This window comes from Phalacrocorax aristotelis, chromosome Z, assembly GCF_949628215.1.
Source record: "Phalacrocorax aristotelis chromosome Z, bGulAri2.1, whole genome shotgun sequence".
Classification (NCBI taxonomy): domain Eukaryota; kingdom Metazoa; phylum Chordata; class Aves; order Suliformes; family Phalacrocoracidae; genus Phalacrocorax; species Phalacrocorax aristotelis.
The window spans coordinates 68,044,909-68,071,439 of NC_134311.1; the positions used below are offsets into that span (position 1 = coordinate 68,044,909).

The 26,531-nt window shown below is 38.8% G+C and overlaps 1 protein-coding gene across 3 annotated transcripts in view; it reads right to left on the reverse strand.

Moving 5' to 3' along the window:
• WDR70 (WD repeat domain 70) overlaps positions 1-26,531 on the reverse strand; it is a 160,106-nt gene that overhangs the window by 11,330 nt on the left and 122,245 nt on the right. For all 3 annotated transcript variants that reach the window (XM_075079540.1, XM_075079539.1, XM_075079538.1), the window contains exons 12-15: positions 19,755-19,839; positions 18,548-18,686; positions 1,559-1,659; positions 7-86 (exon numbers count right to left, since the gene is read on the reverse strand). In XM_075079540.1, coding sequence (XP_074935641.1) covers positions 7-86; positions 1,559-1,659; positions 18,548-18,686; positions 19,755-19,839 — 405 coding nt within the window. The remainder of the gene's footprint in view (positions 1-6; positions 87-1,558; positions 1,660-18,547; positions 18,687-19,754; positions 19,840-26,531) is intronic.

Below are 26,531 nucleotides of genomic sequence, written 5' to 3' on the forward strand. Positions count from 1 at the left end.
CCTTACGTGTTATAATATAATCCTGTGTAAGAGTCTCTGCTTGTCTCTCTTTTCGTTTTGTCTTGACCACACATAATTTTGCTCCCCTAGGAGGAAACACAGAGCAGTTCAGTTGGTCTGTTTACATCAAACAGAAAACATTTTTTATGCAAGACACACTCTCAAAAAAACCTATACAACACTTCAAATATTCATGAATGTGTATATCTTTGCCTGTTTATGCACATGTGGAGCAGGGCAGAGAGGTTAATGTTCCTGTTATAGACCAGTTTATATGACATGCGGAAATAAGGGTGGAAGATTAATTTTGTACTTCATTCGTGTACAATACCTGTAGCATGCACACTGAAAGTGCTCCTCTCCAAACATGGGCAATGATTTGCTCCTAGTACTCTTCCTAAGCAGCAAAGGTGGCAGTTATCTGACCAGAGGTGTCTCTAACACTGCAGCAGTAAAAACTGCATGCGCCTGGCTGCAGCTAGACTGATTTAAACTGGTGGTATTTTCCTCCTCATGATAAGTACCAGGAAACAAATTGGGCACAAAACTGAGCTAGAGCTCTTGTGGTCTGCGCCTGGGAGACTCCGGCTGCCCTTTGCAGAGAGCTCCAATGATGACCAACTGTCTCGTTCTCTAAATTGTCAAAGACCAGAAAAATAAAACCTATTTCTGATAATCTTGTAAACCAGAGTTTATCTTTACATCCAAGTGTCCAGGTCAGAGTGAGTATCCAGAAACTGTGAACTGTAACACAGTATGTTTTTGGGTGCCAGTGAAACAAAGATGAGCACATAATGGGAAGAACATCTTGTTCATAGCACTCAGTACAGATGAAGTATACACTTCCCCCCGCTGACAGGAAGGAAGCACGCCCCAGTTCGCCAGCCAGTCCAGACAGTAAAATCAAATTAATTGCAAAAGAAGTATTTATGTACTAGTTAAGTCCTCTTCTCTTCATTCCAGGCTCACAAGTCACCTTCTGATGAATCACTACCACCTTTCCATTAGATATACAGGCAAAATCCACACGATAGGGGGGATTGAGGGAGAAGACCAGCAGAAAGATGGGAATGTGCTTCCTTGGTTTGCCCCCTCTCAAATTGGGTCTTTCAGTATTACTTCACAAACACTGAAGTTTAAACTAATGCTTTTAAACAAGATTTTTACTTCAGGGGAAAAAACAAAAGACACGAAAAATATGACTAAATACAATAAACATCCATTCAATAACACCACATCAGCAAACTCCAAGCACCCTCCAAGAGATCAGATGAAAAGTTGGTTATTCTTACTCCAAACTTCATGCAATGAAAAACCGAAAATGTCTGTAAATTCAGGTAAAACAGCCACCATGAAAAGCTCAGAGGAAAATGCGCCACTTTTCAGAAACAAACGGTTCTTTTTTTTCTCCTTCTAGTGTTACTAAATAAGTAAAACTCTGCAAAACAAATGCTACTAAGCCAGTTTTTCTGATTTCTTAGTATAATTACAGAAACACAGAATCAGGCTAAATTTGAGAAAAAAATAATGTTCTTAATCGTTAATCATAATTACATACCTCTGGCTTTTGACAGGATCATAGTACACTTTGGCCAAACCATTTCCTGTACCAACCATGATCTGGTTCAGCTTGGGATGCCAAAGACAACGCACAACACTCTGAAAGAAAGCAACATATTGATAGTTAGTTGGTTATTCATCTAGATCTTAGAATTAATATTCATATTGTCAAAGTGGATCAAAGTCACACTGTATCAGGAACCTGCTTAAGTATACAAATGAATACGTTAATGAATAGAAGTTCCTCTCCCGAGCAGAATACAATGTAAAAGCAGTGACAACACATGGCTGTAAGCAGAGAAGAAAGTACAAATGGGTGGCAGTGTGATAACAAGTGGCTTCCACAGGCTAACTGCTCCAGGGTCTTTGTGGGCATAATGGAAATGGAAAGTTAAAGGGGAATTTGAAGGAGAACAATAAAGTGCTTCAGATATAGCAATGCAGGCCTTCATGACTTCTGCATTTTTATTTTTTATTCTTAATTCTCCCACCCTGTTCTTTATCTGGTTTTCCCTTCTCACACAGTGCTGACCTTTCACTCACTCACTGCGGAAATGGAAGAGTAGCTGATTTTCACTCTTGGTTCTTTCTTCCTCACAACACCCAGAAGAACTTGGTATTTGAAACCAATGTCTCACAGCTCTGTCACCCTTCTGGTCAGCAGATAAACTAATTTTCAGACATTAAGAGTATTGTTCTTTTATACACACAGTGTTGTTCTCCATGTGACTTTTAATCTCCATGTGATTACTGTATTCAGGCTGATTCAGCAGGCCAGCACAGAAACTCTGTAAGAGCTTCTGACTTGAGAGAGCCAAAGAAGTGGGCACCTTCTGTCATGAAGGACAACACATCTTAACACAAATACAAAACCTGTATGTGCACATGACCAAGGGGGGTGGGTGTGGGCGGGGTGTGTGGGGGGAAGAAGTATCTATTTTTGAGAGATAGTAACTCCTTAAAGGGATACTGTCCCAAGACTGAAGACAGGTCTTAACAGTGTTGTGTTAGCTATGTAATAAACATATCCAGAGTTAGCAGGATGCATCATACAGTTAGTATTTCACTGAACATTCCTAATTTTCTAGCCTCCTTTTTCCCCCAAGGTTACTACTACTCTTTTCTCAAAAACCAGGAATAGACTCTTCGCAAGGTGAATTAATTATTCAATATTCAACCACTATCATCCATCTATCATTCAAGTATCTACATATATATACAAACACATTTTTTTTAACATAACACAGTGCGTGAAATTCACAAAATGCGAACCACTAGTGTCTTAACAAAGAGAAATACAGCTAAGCTAAAATATCATTAGGGGTGCCATACAGCCCTGTAACTTGGGAAATGAGAACCATCTAATTTGGAAGACAACAGTTACATATCACAGCTCTAGCGTCTCCTGAATCACTTCCCACTTCATATTCTATACGATTCCTGGTTTGGTCCAGACCCCATCTTTTTGAATGTTATGAGGCACGTAACATCGAAAAAATTCTGAAGCCCATTTAGCCATCATGAATCAGAACTTCATTTTACTACAAAATGATGGATGACTCTCTTCTGAGCTGTTTTTCTGTTTTGTGTTCTTATTTAAGAAGAAAAATTGACTGAGATGAGTTTAGATTAATCACTTGACCTTTCTTTACAAGGTTCCTCTGTAAAACATCCTCCTCCTACATAGGTATACACACAACATTATACCTTCCCATTTACTCAGAGGTACAAATAAACCTGGCCTGCTTATTACAAGACAACTAGAGGACAATAAGCTTTTTACAGGTAACTCTGAAGTATAAAGCAGAATTCTAATAATGCATTATGTCCACAATCCCTGCCACAAGCAACCAAAATAACCAATACAGGGTTGCTAATAAGGTGTCTGAATAAGTAAGAGATTCTTACATACTGTTATGTAATGCGCAGAATGCTACGGTAACTCCAAAACACACAAAGCTAATAACAAGTATTGAAGGTCAAAGGTGGGTGGCCTTTTCTTTTATTAATATTTATTGCGTGTGTTTAGCCAGCCTTTTTAAACGTAGTTAATGTGGCTCTCCACTTTCTACTGTCAAGTAAATGTATTTTATAGCATGGTACTGGATACCAGCCAACAAAAACAAAGCCTGACACAGTGTGGCTCAGCACTGATGGGGATTGCTAAATTTCTAACTTGTCAAACACGCACAGCGCGCTTAAAACCACCATGGCACGTGCTCCGGAGCAGGCAAAAGAAACTGCCATTAGATGCAGCCCTATAAATCTTCTGAAACCGTAAAATGTCTCCAGAATATAACCTGTTAAAAACTAAACAAATACAAGCTCTGAACATGCAAGTAATTTTATTAATCCACTGGCATATAAACCTACTTTACAATAATAATAAAAACCACTTATGTAGATTTTCAGATTATTTTAGAAATAGGCAATACTTTTAAAAGACCAAAATATTGAATTCCTGAACTAAATCCTAATAATTTTTCCCAATCATATAATCCTAAAGAAGTAAAAATTCTAAATGACTATACAACAAGTGGATCACCGTAATCTTAATGTAGTCTAATGATCCAAGGGATCATTGGGTCTTAACATTGGGAGTGAGGGAGAAAGGGGAATCTTTGTCATTTGAAAATAATTAATTCTTAAAGTGCATTTATCCTTCAATGCCTCTAACTTTCCTACTGTTTACACGTAGAATAACTCAGGTGGACAACTTTATCACTGGAAATGTTAAACATTGAATTCCAGCTCAAAGAAGGTTCTACCTCTCAGGGTCCAGGCAAATATGTGCGTTGATAGCAGGAAAGGAAGTGTCTTCCTCGCTTCATCTACCTATATGCCTAGGTAGATACCCACCTACTGATACTGAATTTTACACAATTATAGAACAGTTGCAGTTGGAAGAAAGCTCTAGAGATCATCTAATTCAATCCCCCTGATCTGAGTATGGTCAACTACTACAGGTAGCTCAGGATATTGTCCAGTTTGGTTTTGAGTATTTCCAAGGATGGAGACTCTACAGCCTCCCTGGGCAACCTGCTTCAATGTATGACCACCTGGACCATAAAAAAAACCAAAAACCAACAACACAAAAACCCAAAACTATTCTCTTATGTTTAAGTGGCATTTCCTATAGTTAGTTTTGTGCCTATTGCCTCTTGTCCTGTCACTGGGCGCCAATGAGCTTTGCTTTATCTGCTTCACCCTCCTGTCCCCCTTCAAGCTTTTATACAGAAGATCCCCCATGAGCCCCCTCTTCTCCAGGCTGAACAATGCTAGCTCTCTTAGCCTTTCCTTCTGTACCAGATACTCCAAGACTTTAATCACCTTTGCAGTCCTTCACTGGGCTCACTAGATGTTCATCTCTCTCTTGTACTGGGAGCTCAGAACTGGACCCAGCACTACAGATGTCTCTCTCACCAGGGCTGTGTACAGGGGAATAAGGACCTCCCTTGACTTGCTGGCAACACTCTTTTGCCTAATGCAAATGCCCATGGGCTTCTTGCTGCCACTTTCTGTTCCTCTGAGATGAAAAGGCGATTTGCTATTCCACAATCACTTTTTAAGAATAACTTGTTTCATTTTAAGGTTGTGCCCTGCAGTGGCACCCAACACAAACATGGTGGTACTTCAGTTTTAATTGCAGCTGAGACAGGAGTTCAGGTTGGAAGCAATAACCTCAGCAGTTAAGAGCAAACTGCAAGCTCTCACTCACTCTGCTTACCAAGGTGGTTTCACACTTGGTAAGAGAAGTAAAAGAGCAGGGAGTTAAACTGCCTAACATTGCTTTATGGAAACCTAGCACATAAGTCTTGACTAACCGTAAGTACTGGCCGTAAGGAAATCCTGTGGATGACAGCTTCAAAAGTCAGAAAATAGGACACCAGAACAACAAAGTTCAGTTAACTAACTCTAGATTCAAACATTCAACACAGAAAGACTTAACCTGTTTCTTGTAACATTTAAAGCTGAAACAAGACAAATCTATGTAGATTCTGAAATCCAAAAAGTTCCAGGTCATATCTTAATTTTGCAAATTGAAAATAATGTCTTATTATAACAAAAAAGAATTATAAAATGCAGAATGCATAATCACATAAACATCTTCAACATCTGAAAAAAGATTTCTGTAATGGCTGGATGTTTTGGCCAGTATATCTTTGGAACATGAAATCCTGGAAACCTGTCATAAAAATCCTGAAAATACTTTTTTCCATGGAACTGATGTGGCCAGCTTCATGACCGTAAGTTCTTAAAATAGAGGATTTAAAAGAGAAAGTTACTAGTAACAATTTAAAAGCTGTTTGGTACTTTTGCTGCTGCAAAAGCATTACGTTCTTCAAATGAAATCAATCTGAAAAGCCTTTGTCAATGCCTACTGCGTATACAAACACGGTAGCCTGTGTTGGGAAATACTGGAAAAAGATTGTGAAAATATTTTTGTGACATCAGGCAGGGAAAACATTAAAAATGTTAACAGGAAGAGAAACACTCCAAATTTACCTCCTTCATTGTCACTGTGCAAGAGGTTCTAACAGATTCAGTGGGTCTTATTGATAGTAGGCCTTTGTAATTATTTTCAGGTAACAGATTGCCTTGTAAAACTGAATTAAATTGAAGGTCGATTCAAAAATTATCTACACAATTTTAAAGACATATTTTGTTCCAGTCTGGACAAAAATATTTATCTTCTTAAACAATTGCCTTATAAAATAAGAACATATTACTGATTGTTCTTGAAACTCACCATACCTTTTTCTAAAGTTGCTATACTATTGTTTTAGATAAAAATTATTAATCACCCGAAAAATACATAATTTTTACCTTATTTTTAAATTAAGCACTATACTCACTTCAGCTTCTCAGTTCTTTTAAAATAAACTGCAGTTTTAGAAAAGGTTACCTGTAACAACTTAAAAGCTTAATAATATGTGGTAATCTTAAACCATAAAACTCATAAATACAAAGAAAGGTGACAGGCAAAAGTGATGATATCACTATTCCCTCATGTGCTCTTCCACCTGTATTTCTTCTTAGACATGTGCAGTCCCAGAACTCCCAGAACTCCCATGCGTAATAGTCTCACCCCTAACAGCCTGTTCGCACCTGTATGTTTCCTTTTGTATCATATAAGCAGAGCTGTTGCTGCAGGTAAACAGTAAACTACACCAAATAATTTTTCTGTTAAGTTATTCTCCATCTGGGTAATCTCACTAGGTAACTTACACACATGGCTCTTCTGGTAGTATGCACGTAACAGTGCTTTGACAGGATTTAATAGCAGTGCCTCTAAATGAGAAACTGAAGCCTGAAATATAATTTTCTGTAACCCAGAATGGGACATTTATTCTGGCCTAGGAATATACCCCCCATGTTAACAGGCAAAGTGAAGAAAAAACTGAAGCAGATTTCTCAGCAAGCAAAAGGTAATTACCTCAACTGAAACTGTCCAGAGCACTTGGGTAACACCCTGACAGGAGTAAACAATGCAGGGAGGGCATTTTACAAGGTCAGCAAGAAAAGATTAAAATTATTTGTAGCATAGGAATGGAAAATTTACCCCTAAGATGAAACCATGAAGCTGGTAAGGTCATAAAGCTACAATGTCAAGAATTGAAAGAATTGTCCTGGATCTTTGCTTATAAAGATGGTTCAAGACTGCAGCAGCAAAGGCAAAATTCAGTTCCCTGGCCCATGCTTCAGGTGAAAACATTTAGTTTTACAGCATGGGTAAGGTGGATCGAGGATGGGAAGAGCAGTCTTAGGCGGGTCAGTACGGGTTGAAGGCAGGAAGGCAAGGAAAGCTTGATAAAATCTAGAAAGAGGGAGTAGGAGGGTTAGAGACGTTTCACATTGGGAAAAAGGACTGGCAGAGATTATGGGAGTTGTGAGAAGCTTCAGAGGGAATGCACCATGGAAAACATAGATAAAACATATTAAGAAGAAAACCTGAGTAAGTACAGCATATTATAGAGTATGTATAGCCTTCACATTAATGTTCTTTATTTTTCTGACACATTCCAGGGCCTGAGTAGTCACTTAATCTCACTAATATCTTTTGAATCTACCAGAATGTAAGGTTGCCCATTACATAACAAAATAAGGAAAACTTATATAAAGAATGTCTCTTAAAAGTATTACTCCCTCTATCCTCTATCACTCTGCTGCAAGAGAGCTAGGGAAAATTAAGGTTTCCCTTCACTGCTGTCTTCTTGTATTCCTCTACTAACATTTTACATGTCTGTGAGCTGAAGCTGTACAAAAGCACTGGTTTCTTATTATTTGCATTTCAGTTGAAACTTTGACTGATTGATAGATAGATAGACAGATAGATAGATAGATAGATAGATAAACAAAATGAACTACCTTTATACATACACAAACTCCAAGGTAATAGCCAAATTTTTTGTTGTTAGCAAAATTTTATTAAACAGGCACGTATGTGTGTGTGCATATACCTGTTTAATGGAGTACAGAGGTCATAATTTGCTGCAAGACTGGCATGATACCAAGTTTCACCATTTTCCACAAAATCCCAAGGACTTTCATATTTTTGACGAAAATGGTAATCACCATACACTTCTGCAGCACTTAGGTCATTGGGCTATATTCTCTACTTACTACTGCAAAATGAAAAGTAAATTAGAGGGGGCACATGTTAGTTATGTTTTAATTCCTTTTCCCTCCTTCAGGAGGTCTTACTGCTTCTCAGTCAGGTATTGTTTTCTTTGCAAACAACCCCTTCTCCCTAAAGACAGTTAAGTTTTGAGGTTTAATACCATAGATTTGTCTTCAAAAATGAACACTTCATGTGGAGTGTATTTTCAGATAATGCATGACAATTTATCAGCTTTTTCAAGCTCATTAGTAAAGCTCCTCATGCCATGCAGGGAATAAGAAAGAAAAACATGCTTCCATATCAGTTATGCACTGTTGGAAAAAACCTTTTCAAGTTTTCTTTCTCTTCACTTCTCTGACAGTTCTCAACTTTCAGTGTGCTTATACATTTGCTCCAAAATGCCAGGATTAATTATTCAGTTATCTGCAGCTATCAGACTTTTAGGTTAAGTTCACTAAATTAATGTCTGCTCCCATGGCTATTAGTGAAAACTATTTAAACTAAAGAACAGACAAATAAATCTGGAAAATGGAAAAGATGCATCTGTCTACTTCCACATATACAGAAAACTACTGTGAGAGGGTGGAAGTCTCTACTGAAGGATGCTAATGTACAACTAATATTCATACTACCTCTGTGGTAAGTGTGCAGCCAACATCCCACTTGTAAACTAGAAAAAGTGATTCCTTGCAAATTACCACTAGAAAAAATTACTACTAATTCCAGATAAATACTTAAAATGGAAAGGGAACATGCTAATCCTAGGCTTTCACACATCTCTAACTGTTGGAACAAGAATTCCCGGGGTTTTGATGTTTCCTTCATGTAATGTTTCCACTGATTTTTTTTTTTTTTTAAAAAAAAAGCTTGTTAAAATTTAGATAAAAGTTCTGTAATCCTAAGGTGAAGTTGCTGATGTTTTGACAGTTATGTTTGGAAATCAGGTGCAAGTTAAGAGTGTGCAGACTTGACTTTCAGCCAGCACAATCCTTTCATAGAGTGGCAGGCTTTTCTCTTGTAAAGTGCCTACAGTCAAAAATCCTTAAATCAATATAAATAAATGCAAAAGTAACCCATTGCCTCCTACTTTGCTATTGGCAAGGTGGGAGCATGAGAGGTGAAATATCCCGGTGCTTTAGCAGGAGAAAATAAACACCAACAGAGGGAAGTGAATTATCTTAGGTGGGACTTCTCTCACTGAACTTAAGATGTCTACATCTCTCATCTTTAGAGGTTTACTCTTTAAATGCCTATAAACTTTCACTTTCCTTTATAGTTAGCAGAGAGAAATAAGCATTTTACGGTTGCCTTCATCTAACCTATTTTAGATATCTATTTTTGGATTAGATAAAATTACTGTCTTGATGTGTTTATTTTTCTCTGATGATTAGAAAAGGAGCCTAGGGTGACTGGATCAGCTGTAGAATCTGTATTTGGTCAGGTGAATCCCTGCAGCCTACAACGGCCAAAATAACTATATAAGAACAGAAAACTAAGGAGTGTCTATAGTACAGCATGTTGTGCTACTTATATAAAGCTCTCCAGTTCAAGGATAAAGAATCCTTGAAGCCAAATTAAATACTCCTTGTGCAGATATAAGCTCCTAAAACCGTCCAACAAATCTTTAGAATCTTAGCTTGAAAGATCAGGTTTTGCTCTGGAGATACTTAGAAACTGAATGGTGATAAACCAGAAACAAACACAGCCTATGCATTACTTACCCCTTTCCAAACCTACAATCTAATAAATAATTCCTTCAGAATCTCTTCTAAAGCTATACAATAAAAAAGTGACAGCAAGAGCTGCTGCTGTAAGAAAATATTTTCACTTAGGAAAAGAAAAACTTAAACAAACCTCTCTTTTCTACATGCATGCTTTGCTTCAGTGGCCATGACGGTATGTAATGGGCTCTGTTTGAAGAGCGCTGCTCGGATTTGCTGCACTTGGCTGTTCAGACAACCGGGTAAGTGGCATATCAGCAGGGAAGATAGTGAATGTGTAAAATGACATTCTGACTATGGTCATGGACTCTGTAAGAACAGGTGACCACAGCAGTGGCCAAATGGGGCTTTTCTGACTGAACTGAATATTTATCTTAACTGTAATTTTTACAAATTCCAGCACTGCTGAAAAAAAAGAAGTCTGTCAATCCATGCAAATATGCATACAACTAGTTTATTTAGCACATCTATTCTGTCTTTCCTCCTGTAAAATCCCTACATATTCATGGTGAAAAACTGCTTGTGCAATGCAATATCTTTCAAAAACGTAGGAGCTTAAAACACAATTAAGCAATACTACTTATGAAACCTAACTACTTCTTAGTATTTTTTTAATGAAACAGTAATTACCTTTCAAATTAACATTACCCGTTACTCAAGTCTATAGTTATATTACATTATCTTTACATTTGAGAGGGGTAAGCAGTTTCAAGCTTGTGCTGGAGTGAGGGATCAAATCTCAGCCTGCCTTCCAGCTTTATCTTCTATAGTTGTGGAAATTGCACATTAATACCATATGACTTTAGTGATACACCTTCACAGAAGACAAGAGGAATGTAAAAAGTTATTTCAGAAAAAAACTATACTTATTTCAAAGGATTTCTATGTCTTTAAATAAAACATTAAAATAACTGGATGTTAACATCTAAAGACAGCTTCCCACTACTACAAAATCTTTCAATAAATGTTCCCCATCCCTGTTTGGCTACTACACCTTTTAAACAACTTTTGTAATTAGGAAAGATATTAGAACAGTGGTTTTCAAGCTTTTCCATTTTATAATGAAGGGGTGGAGCCATTTAGAACCTTCAGATACTTAGACTGCTGTACAGGTGTTACAAACCTAATCTTCGCACAAATCTTCATGGACATGTTTGAAGTGGCCCATGGTTTTCATGGATTGAAAACTTCTTGGCAACTGATTGTGAAATACATCCCAGTAAGAATGCATATGCTACTTTTTAAAAGAAAGGAAAATGCCTCAGAATACACTAAAAGTCTCATGACGCTGGGCTGCAGGAAAGGCCCATAAGTGTTGTAACTTACAGGCAGCAGAGTGACTCCTGCCTGTCTTCAAGACATCAAAGCTTCAAAACGAAACACTTATTTCCTCCCTCTCATGCCCTCATTCTCTATAAAGTTCAGAAACAGGCCTGAAAGAATTTTAAGCAAATGTTTCAGCACATTTTTCCCCAAAATGTACCAAGAAATATTTTCTCTCTGATTCTATGCAACTGGACTTTATAAGAAAAGTTAAAAAGACAAAAATACCCCAGAAACTCAACATTCTAATCTGAAGCTAACGGCAATTTTACCTCCAGAAATACCACTATTTCTACATAATAATCAATGATCATGGTTGACATTCAGAGTGGGATGTTATACCAACTGATAAAGTTAGACATAGTAAGGAAAGGCTTTTATATAGATAGGTCTTTCCTTCTCCTACAGCCACCTTCACTTCTCTGCAGGAGATCTGCATGAAACATCAGCTGCATTAACTGTGTCCAGAGACAGAGACTCCAAGAACAGAAGTTCCGCCTTAAGAATCATAGAAAGATAATGCTGCTCAGGGACAACATTAATTTCCACTGCACATTCTGTAATCTCTTTCCACTGGGGTCTTACACACAGTGGTGATCCAAAAGCCAACAACTTGGCTTGCCATACTGCTACCTGGGAAAGGCTAGTTTCCTCCTGGATGCACCCATTGACCAGAGAAGGGGTAAAACGTAGACTGAGTAACTCTTACAAAACTGCTGTATTTTTAATTAAAAAAAAAAAATAAAATTTAAATAACAGATTTAGAACTGTGCCATTTCCAAATGTCTGTGAAGCTGAACAACAACTGCTAGCAGTTTGCTTCCACCTTGTTTCTCCTTTTGAGCAAAAAGATGGTTAACACTTATATGTTGATACTATGCATGCTCTGATCCAAAAAAGGACTGCTCACACAATGAAAATATACTAATATTATAGTAAAAATCTACTTTAAACCCCAATTGCAAACATCTTTAGGTTTGAGATTCCTCTGGAGCATTTCCAAGGAAAAGAGACAACTACAATAAATAAGGTGGGATGTTAGGTAATATCTAGAATGCATTGACTAGTTTTCATTAGATTTAAAATGTCATGCGAATACAGTATTAGAGGAAACAACACTAATTTTTTCTCTTGTGAAACATGACTTAGAAAATGTGTGGAAACACTCAATAGAAAAGGGACCAGAAACAGAAAAAAATTACAATTTTCTATGTAGAAACCAGAAATATGCTAAAAACATTGTCAGAGGCCAATAATTTAAAGCAGGATCTCAGTGTAGAACATATGGTTAGCAACGCTCTATCACTTACCTTTCAAGGTACAGCTATAGATTATATTCTTACAATTTAATTGAGCCACTGAACAACCCTTCGCTTTTTTGCTGAATAGAAAAAGTGACTTAATCGAGGTGGCAAACTGTTTTTCTTGTAATAGTATGCTAGGGCATTTCCAAGCACCTGCTCTGTTAAAATTACAGCCATGCTTTTATCACAGTACACTGCAACAACAAAAAAAAAAAAAAGGGGGGGGGGGGGGGGGGGAGATAACCTTCAGATACACACCCCACGCCCCGTTACAGTGAGAAAACCTGCACAGTTTATTTCTGTCATATACCTCAAACCTCCAGAGACAGCTCCCCTAACACAAAGTACATGCTGCTGAAGGATATACAAAGGGAAGGACCACAGTGTTGTTACATATATGAAAACAGAATGTAAAAATCGACAAGTTAACTCACTGTAAAAGAAAACATACTCCTGTGATTAACCTTTTATACCAGTTTTCCTTTTCTGCTTTAATCAGCACAAAAATTTACTGGACCTTAACTATTGTGTTTACTTCCTTATTGTGGAAAATGTGGATTTGCCTTTCAAATAAAATAAAACACTTTAAAAAAACCCAGAAGTAGCATGATGATCTCTTCCAGAAGTTAAAAGAATTTATTTTTCTTTAATTCAAAAGCTTTAAATCTTAGTGAAATGGGCCACAGTGGAAAAGACCTTTACTATATTACTGCACCTTATAAATAGTAAATGATGTCGTTTGAGGTCAAGGAAAGAAATACTGCAATCCTATATCAACTGTGCATAAAGGATGCTGGAAGTTTCATATTCCTTACTCCTCCTTTCCTTTTCACTCTTTAATCTAAAAAGAAGCTTTATTTATAGCTTGTCTCAGAAGACCTTCCTGAAACATCTCTTAAAGGTATTTTCAGATGTATTTAATAATTTAACTTCTGCTTATATTTGACAAACTAAGAAAATATTGAAGAATCCTCCTAAAAGAAAAAAGTTTCCTAAAACAACAAAAGATCTACGGTTTTGGATTGTCACTTATCTAAAAAAACCTGCAGGATACTTTAAAAACTTGCACTTTTCATTTTATAAAGTACACAATCTCTCATCTTGGCTTATTTTTATATTAAATCATTACATACATTTTCTTTTAAAAATAGCAATTTCTGTAATTGTAAAACTTTTTTTTTTCTTTTTCAGTGCAGATTCTTGCTTGGCAGTAATGGGGGTGTACTACCTCTCCTCTCAATATAGGGAAAATGATTGCTGTACTGCTGCCAAAATCAATTTTGTCTGTAATAAGGGTAGCTACTGGATGATCTGTTTGAACTATCCAAATGAATGACAGACATGTGAGAGTGATTTGTGTGGCTATCCACAGCTATTTTAAATTAAATTGGCACTGGGGGAAATGCTGTGTACCCAACTCTATTTCCCATACACTACATATTGATAACTGGTTCCCATGAAGATCTCATACTTGCATAATCAAACCAAGAACCAGGAATAAAACCTCCCTGACTTGCATCTGACAATGACAACTCCCTTCCATTCCAGAAAGAGATGCAGTCACAGACATCCCAAAAGATGAGACCTCATCCTAAAGCAGCTACAGGTCTTCCTTCCCCTCACGGTACCTGAGGAAAGGAAAGGGAAATGGCCTCTGAGTTTCTGTGCATACACTTTGTACCCTTCTTCTGGCAGTTATATTTTCTGACATCTGTTTAAGTCTTCTCATCCATCTGAACGCAGTGAAGAAATATCCTGCAAGCAATTATAAATCTTTCACATCAAATAAGCCTCAAATGCTCAAATTGAGAAAGCTTAATATAAATATTTTATTGTGGATATTTGAGGTGAGAGCAAAAGAACCATTCATAGATAATACTGTCAAGATAGAACAGAGACAGAAAGACTATGAAAAAGTGCACATGCATAACAGGATTGTTAAAAGTTTGGTTCTTGCTACAGAAAGAGGAATTCTGTAAAGTTTAGCATACGTAACTATGGTCACAGTACAAATCCCTCATAATTCCCAGTCGCACCTGCACACACTGATTCAGTGTGAGGCTGAAGTACTGCACGCAGAGCATCAGCTTCCTTATGAGAGTGGGAGAGGCAGGAGCTCCCACTCCTGAGGTTTTATCTAATCTGCAGTAAGTAAATGACCCTGCCAGCAACCTGCAACATGGGTAATTTCACTCCTTGATAAACTCACGGACGAAAAATCCACTGAGTGCTATTAATTGTAAGATTCCTATATCTGCATGAGACATCTCTAAGTCACAGATCACTAGAGGCAGAACAGTACTGTCAGAGAAGCATCATGTGTATTTGCCCTGTTCACACCTCCTCCTGCGGCACGCTGCTACTGGCCAGAGATGGAGCCCACGGTCTGCACCACTTCTGGTATTTAGTTTTTCTTCAAAAAATATTGCTACTTAACCAAGAAGCTTGAGTTCTACTGAAGTCCCAATGCCTACATGGTGGGATGGCATTAAATAGTGGACACAACAACATAGTCACTAGTTTAGCCACAGATTGTGACTTAGAAAAAAAGACTAATACATGAAATGAAAAGCAAATTAATATTCTATATGCAGCCACAACATCAGAGACTAATCAGACTGTTAGTCCATTAGTAAAACCACAAGGTTTCACTCCAGCAGCTCTGAAACAGTAATGGGTTTTCCCATGAAAACTTGAAAGAAAAGGTGAAAAAAGGTTTGTGTGGTATGATGGAAAGGAATGCCAGACACAGCTTTGGTCAAACATTCCCATTAAATATTTTCCCATTACCCCCTGGGTTCATTCACAGGCCAACTGCACTGGCTATTTACCAAAGAGGTTTAAGATAATGTTTACTGATCTTTAGTGTTTTTCAATTTTCTAACCTTACCAGCATACCTTTTTAAAAACCCTCGTGAAATTAAAAACATAATGCATTAATAGTTTGTTTTCTCTTCACAGTAGATATTCTGATTATATATGTTCTACCACTAAAGTGGTATACAATTGCCCTCAAAAAGTCCTATTATTATTTTCATTTTACACTTGAAATAAATGACTAATGATACCCTTTTGCTTCAGCAATTTGGACTAAATCCAACTGAAAACACTGAAATTATTTTAATGAGGAATGAGAGCAGATCAAGCTCATTGCAGAGACAGATATTGGTGTATTTGTGCTTTTACTACACATATTGGCATAGTGTAACTTCATCTACGCAATGCCTAAAAAAACCCCGAAAATACAAAATTGAAGTTACATACTTAAGCTCTGGAAAATGTACAAAAGGAAAAGAATGATTTTTAGTTACAGAAGACAAACTGAAGTCCTAGACAACACTGTGTGTTTATCTTTAATTACAACTTAATGCTATCTGCATTTTTGAGAGAGTATAAGGGAAAAATGGAAACTAGGAAAGTAGTCTGTAGAAAGCAAGCAATTACTGCACTGCTGAAAAAATGCTGTGGTAAGCTACACACAAGATATTAATCTACCAATTTATAGGCCAATGATCTTTCCAACAAACTGCATGTACTGCTTACAAAATGCAAAAGCCAGCTTCTTGAAAATTCATTTGGTTTTAGCATGTCTTTATGCATTTATATTTCATCAAACACTGCAATTTGAGAACAAGAACAGAACACTAATGAAAAAGCAAAAAATACAAACAATAGAAAGATCTTGAAAAAATACACTGCTTTTATTTTATAACACCACTTATAGTAATCCTTATTCTCTTAGATTCAAGTTGATATGCTTATCTGTGCTGTTCTTAGATGTGTAGCATTGAAGTTGAGAGCTAGACAGACTGATTGTAGAGGTATTATTAGTGCTGACTCGCTGAAAAATCATGTCATAAAATCAGCATTTATAAATCTCAACTCTTTACCTATTTTCCATTATTTTCATTCAATCCATTATATTCAAAGGAGAATGACAGTCTTAAATTTTTTTAACTACAAATGAAGAAAAACAGCAGCACTAAAACTCTATAGACAAAAGTGATTTACTACAGTCTTAAAAAGTACCATAAAAATATCACCACCTGTACAAATTTACAGTATAAAATTATGAACCTGCTGAGATTTGTACATACACTTAAAATTTTACACGAGTGGCCCCAGTGAAGTCGCTTACTGACCCCTAACTTTGTTTTTCCAACAATTTCCTACTGTTGGTTCTCAGCTCCACATCTCTTTTGCATTTTAAAGCAGAAGAACAGAAATACACCTCTCAATTCCAAGCGAAACTGATGGCAGAACAATCTTTTCTGGACTCTCCGGTAGCATCATCTACCTCAGCAGGTAAAAGTACCCTCTATTTCAGAGAATTAAAGAACGATTTTTCTGGGAGACAAAGTTAGCAAATGAAAATTATATTTCCTTTGAATGCAAAACAGAGGTTGGTGAGCAAAAATTCTCACTATTTAATGTCTTTTGGAAATACAGGATCCACCATTGACAAGGTTCTCATTCTTGCAGTCTTAAAGCTCAAGTGAAGTTTCTGTACACTGTTACATTCTTCACCACCACTAAATGGAGATGCCGTCATGTCCACACCCAGACACTTAGCTCTGAGGATTCAAAAGTCATCATAAATGGAATTGCTAAGCTATTTTGCTTCCTGTGCCTAAGGACAGGAAAGGTCCTACAAGAACCTACCTCTCACACTTTATCTTATGCAGTTGTTTGTCATGAAGTTTCAGAGGGGATACTGAGGCATTCATGTTTTGTCTCAGAAAAAGGTTATAAATACTTGGTTATAATATTTGTATCAGAAAATAAAAATCCACTACAAAGGCTCATGAGTTAAGTTGAGGTTTGGTATGTTCCATAGGAGAAAAATTTAAAATCCAATTTATATTATCTTTGGAGAAATTCTTTAGTACTAAATGAAACTTCCAATGTCCAATGAAAACGTACTTAGAATACATGTTTAAAATAAAACCAGAGGGTTTTCTCCTCCTTTCTGCTTTGACATGAATTCTGAATTTTCAATTTGCAAGACTCCTGCCACAAAAATCATGGATAAAACAAATTCATCCATAAGCAGATTTTGCTTTAGGATGAATTAGAAGAGAAAATGGGATTTGAAAAGAAAAGTAAACACAAACATAAATGCTGTATAAATTATCTCCAGCACACTGTTTTGGTTTGCTGTCCCAGGACAGACTGCTGTGCTGGGTTAAGAAAAGTGCAGAAGGAGAAAATATCCTGAAACAAAGCAAAGAAGTTGCTATCTGACTGACTGCAACAACTAATGGGAGGTAAGCATACCTTGCCATACTTAAGCAATGGCAATTCTGTTTGAATATTTGACCCTGTTGTTTGTTACAATTTATAAGCCTGCGTGTACTCCTCAAGAGTGAAACGGCCTTTTTTCAACTCTGTTATTAAGTTTTTTCCTTCTGTACAAGAGAACAGCTAGGCAGTTCATGTCATACACAGACTCTTCTGTATTACAGATTCAAAATTTTAGGTTTCCATATTATTCCATTATTCTCTCCGTATGGTTAGAATGGTATTTCTGATGGAGAATACTTAATGATGCCTTCTTTTTGCCATGAAATTGTTGCATTTACACAAGCTAGAGCCCATTGAAATAATTCTATAGTAATCACAAGTCTAGCTTCAAGGACAAGTAGAAGTTTTGTCACAATATGGTATTTCATCATGAAAACTGGTGGAGTAAAGAGCATAAACTAGTAAGATTTTTAGGATTCATGCCACACTTGACCGATCTAGAAGGGTTCACATAAATCCTTGAGAAATGCAATGGTAGCACCAAAGCAGGGATCTCCTAGTGCATAAACACCTGTCCCAAGATTATCTTTTTTTTTTAACTGAAAGAAAAATAGCACCTACTGAGGCCACTCTACCTCCGCCCCTTAAATATCGAGTAGAAAAATTACAGTAGTGTTAGTAACTCATTACCTGTATGAGGGGGGAAAAAAAGCATATGATTAAGATTTAATTTATATTTTGAATATTTGACAAAAGAAAACTAAAATACATACCGCATCTGTAACTTCTATCTCATACAACTTCTGGAACGTCTCCCGATAAAAGAAAAAAAGCTTCCCACTGCCACCACCTTTCTTAACAGAGGTGCCTGTGACCAGTATTTTATCATCTGGGCTGAAACAACAATCTGTCCTGTTGAAGAAAACAAATCATTATTCTGGGCAAAGCAATAATTAATGTATAGGGAACTTATATATAAATTGCACTCCTTAAAAATAATCCTTTCTATTTGTTAATCCTTTCAAGACAAAGCTTTGAAAAATCTTTTGCCAGCTGTCAACTATTACTATAGTTATTAGACACAGTTCACATGTACAATTACAGCTGTGCACAGAATCTGCAAAACTGGCAGATTCAAGAAAAATCCTCCTCCCAACAAAATTATACTCCGCTCAAAAGTCTAGTAAACTTTTCAACATAAGAAACAAACAGAAAAGTATTTTCAAATCTGATTACCACCATAAAAATAAATCAATCATGAAATCTGTTTTTGCTGATAATACATTCTTCAGTGATGCAAGTCAGTGTGTTTATAAAGTAGCCAAAAATATTTGTCTGTTTACTTTTCCTCTGTGCTACAAATTGCAGTCAAGATTGAGCTGTCCAAGAACTGCCTTTCTAAGATCTTATTTCAAAAGAATAAATTGTCCTTAGAGTTGGATTTGGCTGTGCTACAGTGATAGAAATGCAGGTAATACCAATAAAAATATTAAATACAATACTTAGCACTGTGCAGTACAACACAGTATTTTAGTACCAAAGAATGCTGTCATCAGCACATCTAACATCATAACTTGAATTCATACCATGCACATTCATGTTATGTCTACTTTTCGATTTTTTTATTAATCATAGACCAAATAAGAATGAGGAGTACTTATATATATCATTACACAAACATAAGGCAATGAACTGGCCTCTACCTGAAAAGTTGCTAATCTAATCGGACATAAGACATATGGGACTGCAAAATAGAATAAAAGAAGCAAAGCTAGCTATGAATTATCACACAAACGACATCTTTTAAAGAAATGTGAAGTCCTAAACCAGACAAGAATCTGCATGGCACAGTCCTCCCAGTGCAGTCCTTTCTGCACAGGTGTGGACCTAGTGAGAACTGAGGAAGAGAACTCTGGCAGACCCCATCCTGCTCAGCCAACTACTGGTATTTCTACTAGCTGGAGTAAGTTAGATACTTACATCGGAAAGAAGCTGGGCAGTCTTTCTGCTGAATTAAGAGGCTTTTTAAATTGTCTAATATCCCATATCTTTAAAGTATCATCTCCTATGAAACAAAAGGGATGAAGGTTAGCAATAAAGATTTTAAGTCACGAATTCAGACGTGCAGAAAATTCGTCCTCTAATTCGGACACAAAAAGAACATAATGATATGGTAGAAGCATTCAAAATGGGGATGACTATGAAAGTGCAAGAATAAGAAGTTCCACCTGCTGCACTCCAGTTGATCAGAAACCTCTCCTCGGTTGCTCAACTCCATCATGGCAATCCCTCCTGCCAAGAACCATTACCCACAGTGGAATCGGGTTCCTTGAATACATTTATTCTGTGCGTGTGAGCGTTGGTGCTTTGCTACTACGAGTAAATTTAACTTCTAAGATATCAGAAGAAATTAAAAAACTAAACAAATTTTACATGTCTGATTTCCACCTGCCCTGAAAAAATGATCAGGAAGAATGGAAGGCACATGAAGTCTTCCCCCTTCTTTAGGAGGCAAACCACAACGAACTGCAATCTCAGTACAGAGAACAGGCCCTGGAATCAGTCAGAAATCCTTGGGGAAAGGGGAGAAGGGAAGCAAGTGAACCGACACTTTTCACACCCCTTCACACCACCTTTGGCCATAAAAGCCAAAATTGAGGTTATAGCAAGACATTTATAGCAATTCTCATCTGTGTTTGATAAACATGATGTGACTGTAGGCCAGTAAAAGTCAGGCTGTTTATTCCTTTTTCGAAAAGTTATGGCATATTAACAAAGTGAGAACATGAGGAAAAAAAAAAAAAAATTAGTTAGTTATTCTCAGAGATCTACACCTCTGCTGATCATCCCTCTGGGATACATATTTCCAGCATGAGACGAGCTACAGAATTTGAGCTTTGAAGCACCTCACTTGGACACCTAGACATCTCATTGCATTTGACATCAGTGCCTCAGTGCTTCCAGGGGTGAAGAGAAGGACTTTCAAACAACAATTCTCTTTAAAAATATCCAGAGATTAATTTTAGACAAAAAGTTACAAAATCTTCCTGACCTTGGAGGAAAAGGAGGCAAGTGACTGGTAATCCACAGACCTGCTTCCTTCCAAAGCAGAAACCTTGCAGGGAAGTAATTTTATTGTCTAAAAATATTTTGTGGATTCACAGCCTTTGAGATCAAGAGCTTAAAGGAGGCCTTGGAAATAATTTAAAAAAAAAAAAAAAAAAAGTAACATGCTGTAACAAAAGAAATCAAGGCCAGCAGTACTCTTTATAGAGAAAGCAGTAACGTGTGACCTCATACATCATGTATGTTTATATTAAAGACTAGGATAACTCCTTACTACAAAATATTTTTTAAAAGTGGACAACTTAGATAAATGATGTCTAGAGCAGAGTATATTTCTGTTCATTGGGAAGCTCAAAAATGACAAGAAAGAAAAATGTTGAGTTCCTATTTTGGGAAACTCTGTTTTCTTATTGTTCCCCAGTAGACTCCATCCCAGGCACTTCAAAGCATTTGGTCTTTTAATGTGAACCCTCCCTTTTCCCTCCAACCCCCAACAAAAAAATACTTATCGGCGAGATGTTATATCTAAAGCACCAGCACGTTATAAATATATGCAAAGGATACCATTTGGCCACTCTGCAGATCTCCTGGATAGGGACAGACTTAAGGCTAGCAGCCAAGGCTGTTCTGTTCCCAATGGAATGAGCCTTGACATGATCTTCAAGCTGTAGTCCTGCCAGGCTATAGCAGGAGAGATGCAGGCAGACATTTAGCTATAGCTCTCCCACTAAAAAGAAAATGTAATCTCCTGGTTTAAAAAGTTAGAAGACTCTAGAAGGACTCAAAAAGTTCTGGTTAATTGCAAATAAACATTGTCTTACACTGTGCAGAAATAGATGATTAAATATTTGGAAAGGGAGAAATGCTAGTCGAACGACTTGGCCAATGCTGTGAAACTCTTACCATCATTAAGAATTTCCTCAAATTCACTTTTTCTAATTAAAATTTTCTGTGTTGCAAATACAATATTGTTTCCTGAATCTAATCTGCATTTGGAGTTGAATTCACTGTCACTAAGAGAACAGACATGTTAACTTTCAAAAATACCAGGGATTTTTTCCAGTAGGATCCTTCCATCAATGCTTAAGGGGCTCCTTTACAAGAGCTGTAGCAGTACTGATCTATTTTTAATTACTCTGTATACAGACAAAGAGAGTTATGCTTAAACAAAAACATATTAACAGAATTTGTGCAGTTCAGTATGAAGCATCTAAAATAGTTCACTCAGATCTTTCAGTTTTTTTCTTGATGGCAGACTTCTCCAAAGCCTGGCAGGATTATTTAAAGATTTTATAGTATTTTTAGTAGCATTTCAAACTCTGTTTTTTGCCATTTCAGTGAGAAAGATACCAATAAACAGGCTCTAGTTTGATACGATCAGGTCAGACACCATTATGCCAACGGTATTGAGCACTGGATTTATCAAGAGGTAACAATTAGAAAAAGTCCTTGGTGAGCCAGAAGAGGCATTTTGCAAATTGCTTTTAGTCAAAATAAGGCCAATGCACTGATACTACAAAGATTTTATCTGGTGGTTTGTTTTTTCTTTTTTTCTTTTCAGAGGATACTGACCAGGAACACAAGTACATGGATGCAAATGGGTCCAAAAGAAGCAAAAGTGCTGCCAAAAACATAAAAAGGTCAGCAACACCCTTCAAGGAGCTCCTATTTTAAACAGGGAGCTCTGTGTTGAAAGCAAAGCTCAAACACAAATATTCACAGAGATCATTGGGGAAAGCAGAGTGTGCTGGTTTGGCTGAGAAGGGGTTAATTCTCTTCACTGCAGTGCCTGTGGTGGTCAGGGACCTTTCCAGGTTTCCATGCTCTGCAGCGAGGGCAGGAGGCTGGGAGGGGCGGGGCCACGGCCGGGGCAGCTGACCCCGACTGGCCAATGGGATGTTCCTTCCATGCCATGTGACACCATGGCCAGTATATTAAAGGGGGCAGTTGGCACACAGGGCACAGTTGTGGCTTGGGGATTGGCAGTGCCAGGTTAGTGAGTGGCTGCATCATGTGCGGTTTGTTTTGGTGGTCTATTCCCCTTTCCCCCCGGGGTTTTATGCCTCTCATTGTTTTCCTTCCCATTGCATTTTTGTTGTTGTTGCTTTTAATTCTTAAACTGTTCTTATCTCAACCCACGAGTGTTACCCTTCTGATTATCTCTCCCATCCCACTGGTGGGGAAGTGAGCGAGCGGCTGTGTGGGGCTGAGTTGCCCGCTAAACCACAACAGTCTTTTTTGGCACCCAATGTGGGGTGCCAAATAACAGCTTGATAATAACAGCTGCTGGTCACACCACCATGTTCTTGTTTTTGCAGTTTGTGTTAAAGATTGGTGTTGGTTTGTTTAGTCTGCTGTGTTCTGCTGTGATGAGTAACATTTTGCCTAAAAGATTTGTTATGCAAACGCTGATTTTTAGCTTTATCTGGTATTTGGGGTTATTTCTGAAACCATTACTGTACTTTGGATGCCACCTTGTTGAGGCAATTAGCAATTATACCTCCTCCTCGGAGAGATCTTATATGGAGGAAATACAGAATGGTATCTTTGCAACTTGCTTCTATGATGTCTCTGCCTCTATTACAACAACCTTTTTGTATCTTGAACATCCTTGGGTGGTTAAGATATACTTACTGTTAGTTTTTGGGCATGTTGTTTTGGTTTTGACTAAGCAACTTAAGAATATCACCCAGAAATCTGCCCCGAGGCTTGATAGTTACGAGTGGCAGGGCATGTGGGATAGCATGGGCAAATACCTAGGGCAGTGGGCACCCCCAGTGTTTCGGAGTTTCACCCCCGAACAAGTGCAGAATCCTGAAAAACTAGTAGAATATTTGGAGAAAGTATGTTGTTACGCTGGGAACTCCAGAGAGGCACAGATAACTGCAACATGCTGGGGCCTGGCCCACACCTGCCGAGCCCTGCTCAACAGTATTCAGTGCCCCCAAGGGGAAGAGAAGGTCTCTGGATTGAAATGCAAAGTGACTGGCACTGTAGTCACTCCAGCCCCGACGACAGGCACTGCACCCACTCAAACCCCCATGGCAGGTACTGGAGCTGGCTCAGAGAATCAACCCGTATCAGTTGCCCCCATACACAAGAAGAAACCTTGGAAGCGGACATCAACTCGTTTAGAATGGGATGATGAAAAAGCAGGGCCATCATCACGAGGAGAGTAGGAAGAAGTCATAAATGAAATAGAGACCACCCGATCCCTGTCCTTGAGCAAGCTGCGAGATATGCGAAAAGATTTCAGCTGTCGTTCAGGCGAGCACATTGTCACCTGCCTGCCCCAATGCTGGGATAACCGGGCCAGTAGCCTGGAACTAGAGAGAAAAGAAGCCAAACAACTGGGTTCCCTTTCTGGGGAAGGGGACAAAGTAATTGGAAAAGGGACACAAGCCCTCAGCCTCTGGAGGCGACTCCTGTCCGGAGTGAAGGAAAGGTATCCCTTCAAAGAAGGTGTTACATATCGCCCAGGAAAATGGACAACCATGGAGAAAGGCATCCAGTATCTAAGGGAATTAGCTGTGCTTGAGATGATTTATGGTGACCTGGATGATCAACAGTCATCCAAAGATCCAGATGAAGCCCAGTGCACACACCCCATGTGGTGGAAGTTTGTACGGAGTGCACCATCCTCGTATGCAAACTCATTGGCAGTAGTGTCCTGCAAAGGGGACGAGGCACCAACAGTGGTGGAGGTGATTGATAGACTCTGGGATTACGAAAAAATTAGCTCTTCCTCGCTAGTCTCTGCTGTGGAGAAACTATCCTGAGAGGTCCAGCCACTCAAAGAAGGTATGTCCTGCTCCCCACCTCTACAGAGTAGTGTCTCAGCTGTTAGGAATAAGTGTCCTTTGGCTCAAAGGAGGGGATACACACCACAGGCCACCCTATGGTTCTACCTGCGTGACCACGGAGAGGACATGAGGAGGTGGGATGGCAAGCCTACCTCGACCCTAGAGGCACAGGTACGTGAGCTGCAAGGAAGAACAATCACTCAGGGAGGTTATTCCAGGAAAGCTGCTGCTCCAATTTCCAGTGAGCAGGTCCCCAGACAGAGGAGTAGAAGCACTGATATTATTTCTGAGCTTAATAGAGAGACTCTTGATTCACATTTACAGGAAGTGAGTTACGAATGCCATGATCAAGACTAGAGGGGCCCTGCCTCCAGCCAGGTGGAGGAAAGGGATAACTGGACTTACTGGACTGTGTGGATCCGATGGCCTGGCACGTCCGACCCACAGGAGTATAAAGCTTTAGTGGACACCGGCGCACAGTGCACCTTAATGCCATCAAATTGTATAGGGGCAGAACCCATCAGCGTTGCTGGAGTGACAGAGGGATCCCAAGAGCTAACTGTATTGGAGGCCAAAGTGAGCCTAGCTGGGAATGAGTGGCAAAAGCACCCTGTCGTGACTGGCCCGGAGGCTCTGTGCATCCTTGGCATAGACTACCTCAGGAGAGGGTATTTCAAGGACCCAAAAGGGTACAGGTGGGCTTTTGGTGTAGCTGCCTTGGAGATGGAGGAAATTAAACAGCTGTCTACCTTGCCCGGTCTCACGAAGGACCCTTCTGTTGTGGGGCTGCTGAAGGTCAAAGAACAACGGGTGCCAATCACCACCACAACAGTGCACCAGCGGCAATATCTCATCAACCGAGACTCCCTGATTCCCATCCATGAGCTCATTCACCAACTGAAGAGCCAAGGAGTCATCAGCAAGACCCACTCACCCTTTAACAGTCCCATATGGCCAGTGCAGAAATCTAACGGAGAGTGGAGGCTAACAGTAGACTATCGTGGCCTGAATGAAGTCACTCCACCATTGAGTGCTGCCGTGCCAGACATGCTAGAACTTCAATACGAACTGGAGTCCAAGGCCACCATCGATATCGCTAATGCATTCTTCTCAGTCCCTCTGGCAGCAGAGTGCAGGCCACAGTTTGCTTTCACTTGGAGGGGCGTCCAGTACACCTGGAATCGACTGTCCCAGGGGTGGAAACAAAGTCCTACCATTTGCCATGGACCAACCCATAATGCACTGGAACAGGGAGAAGCTCCGGAACACCTTCAGGACATCATCGTGTGGGGCAACACAGTGGAAGAAGTTTTTGAGAAAGGTAAGAAAATAGTCCAAATCCTTCTGAAAGCTGGTTTTGCCATAAAACAAAGTAAGGACAAGGGACCCGCACAAGAGATCCAGTTCTTAGGAATCAAATGGCAAGATGGACGTCACCAGATCCCAATGGATGTGATCAACAAAATAGCAGCCACGTCTCCATCAACTAGCAAAAAGGAAACACAATTTTTTTAGGGGCTGTGGGGTTTTGAAGAATGCATATTCCAGATTACAGTCTGATTGTAAGCCTTCTCTATCAAGTGACCCGGAAGAAGAATGATTTCAAATGGGGCCCTGAGCAACAAGCCTTCGAACAAATTAAACAGGAGATAGTCCATGCAGTAGCTCTTGGGCCAGTCCGGGCAGGACAAGATGTAAAGAATGTGCTCTACACTGCAGCCGGGGAGAATGGCCCTGCCTGGAGCCTCTGGCAGAAATCACCAGGGGAGTCCTGAGGTTGACCCCAAGGGTTTTGGAGTTGTGGATACAGAGGATCCGAGGCCACTATACTCCAACTGAAAAAGAGATATTGGCAGCATATGAAGGGTTTCGAGCTGCTTCAGAAGTG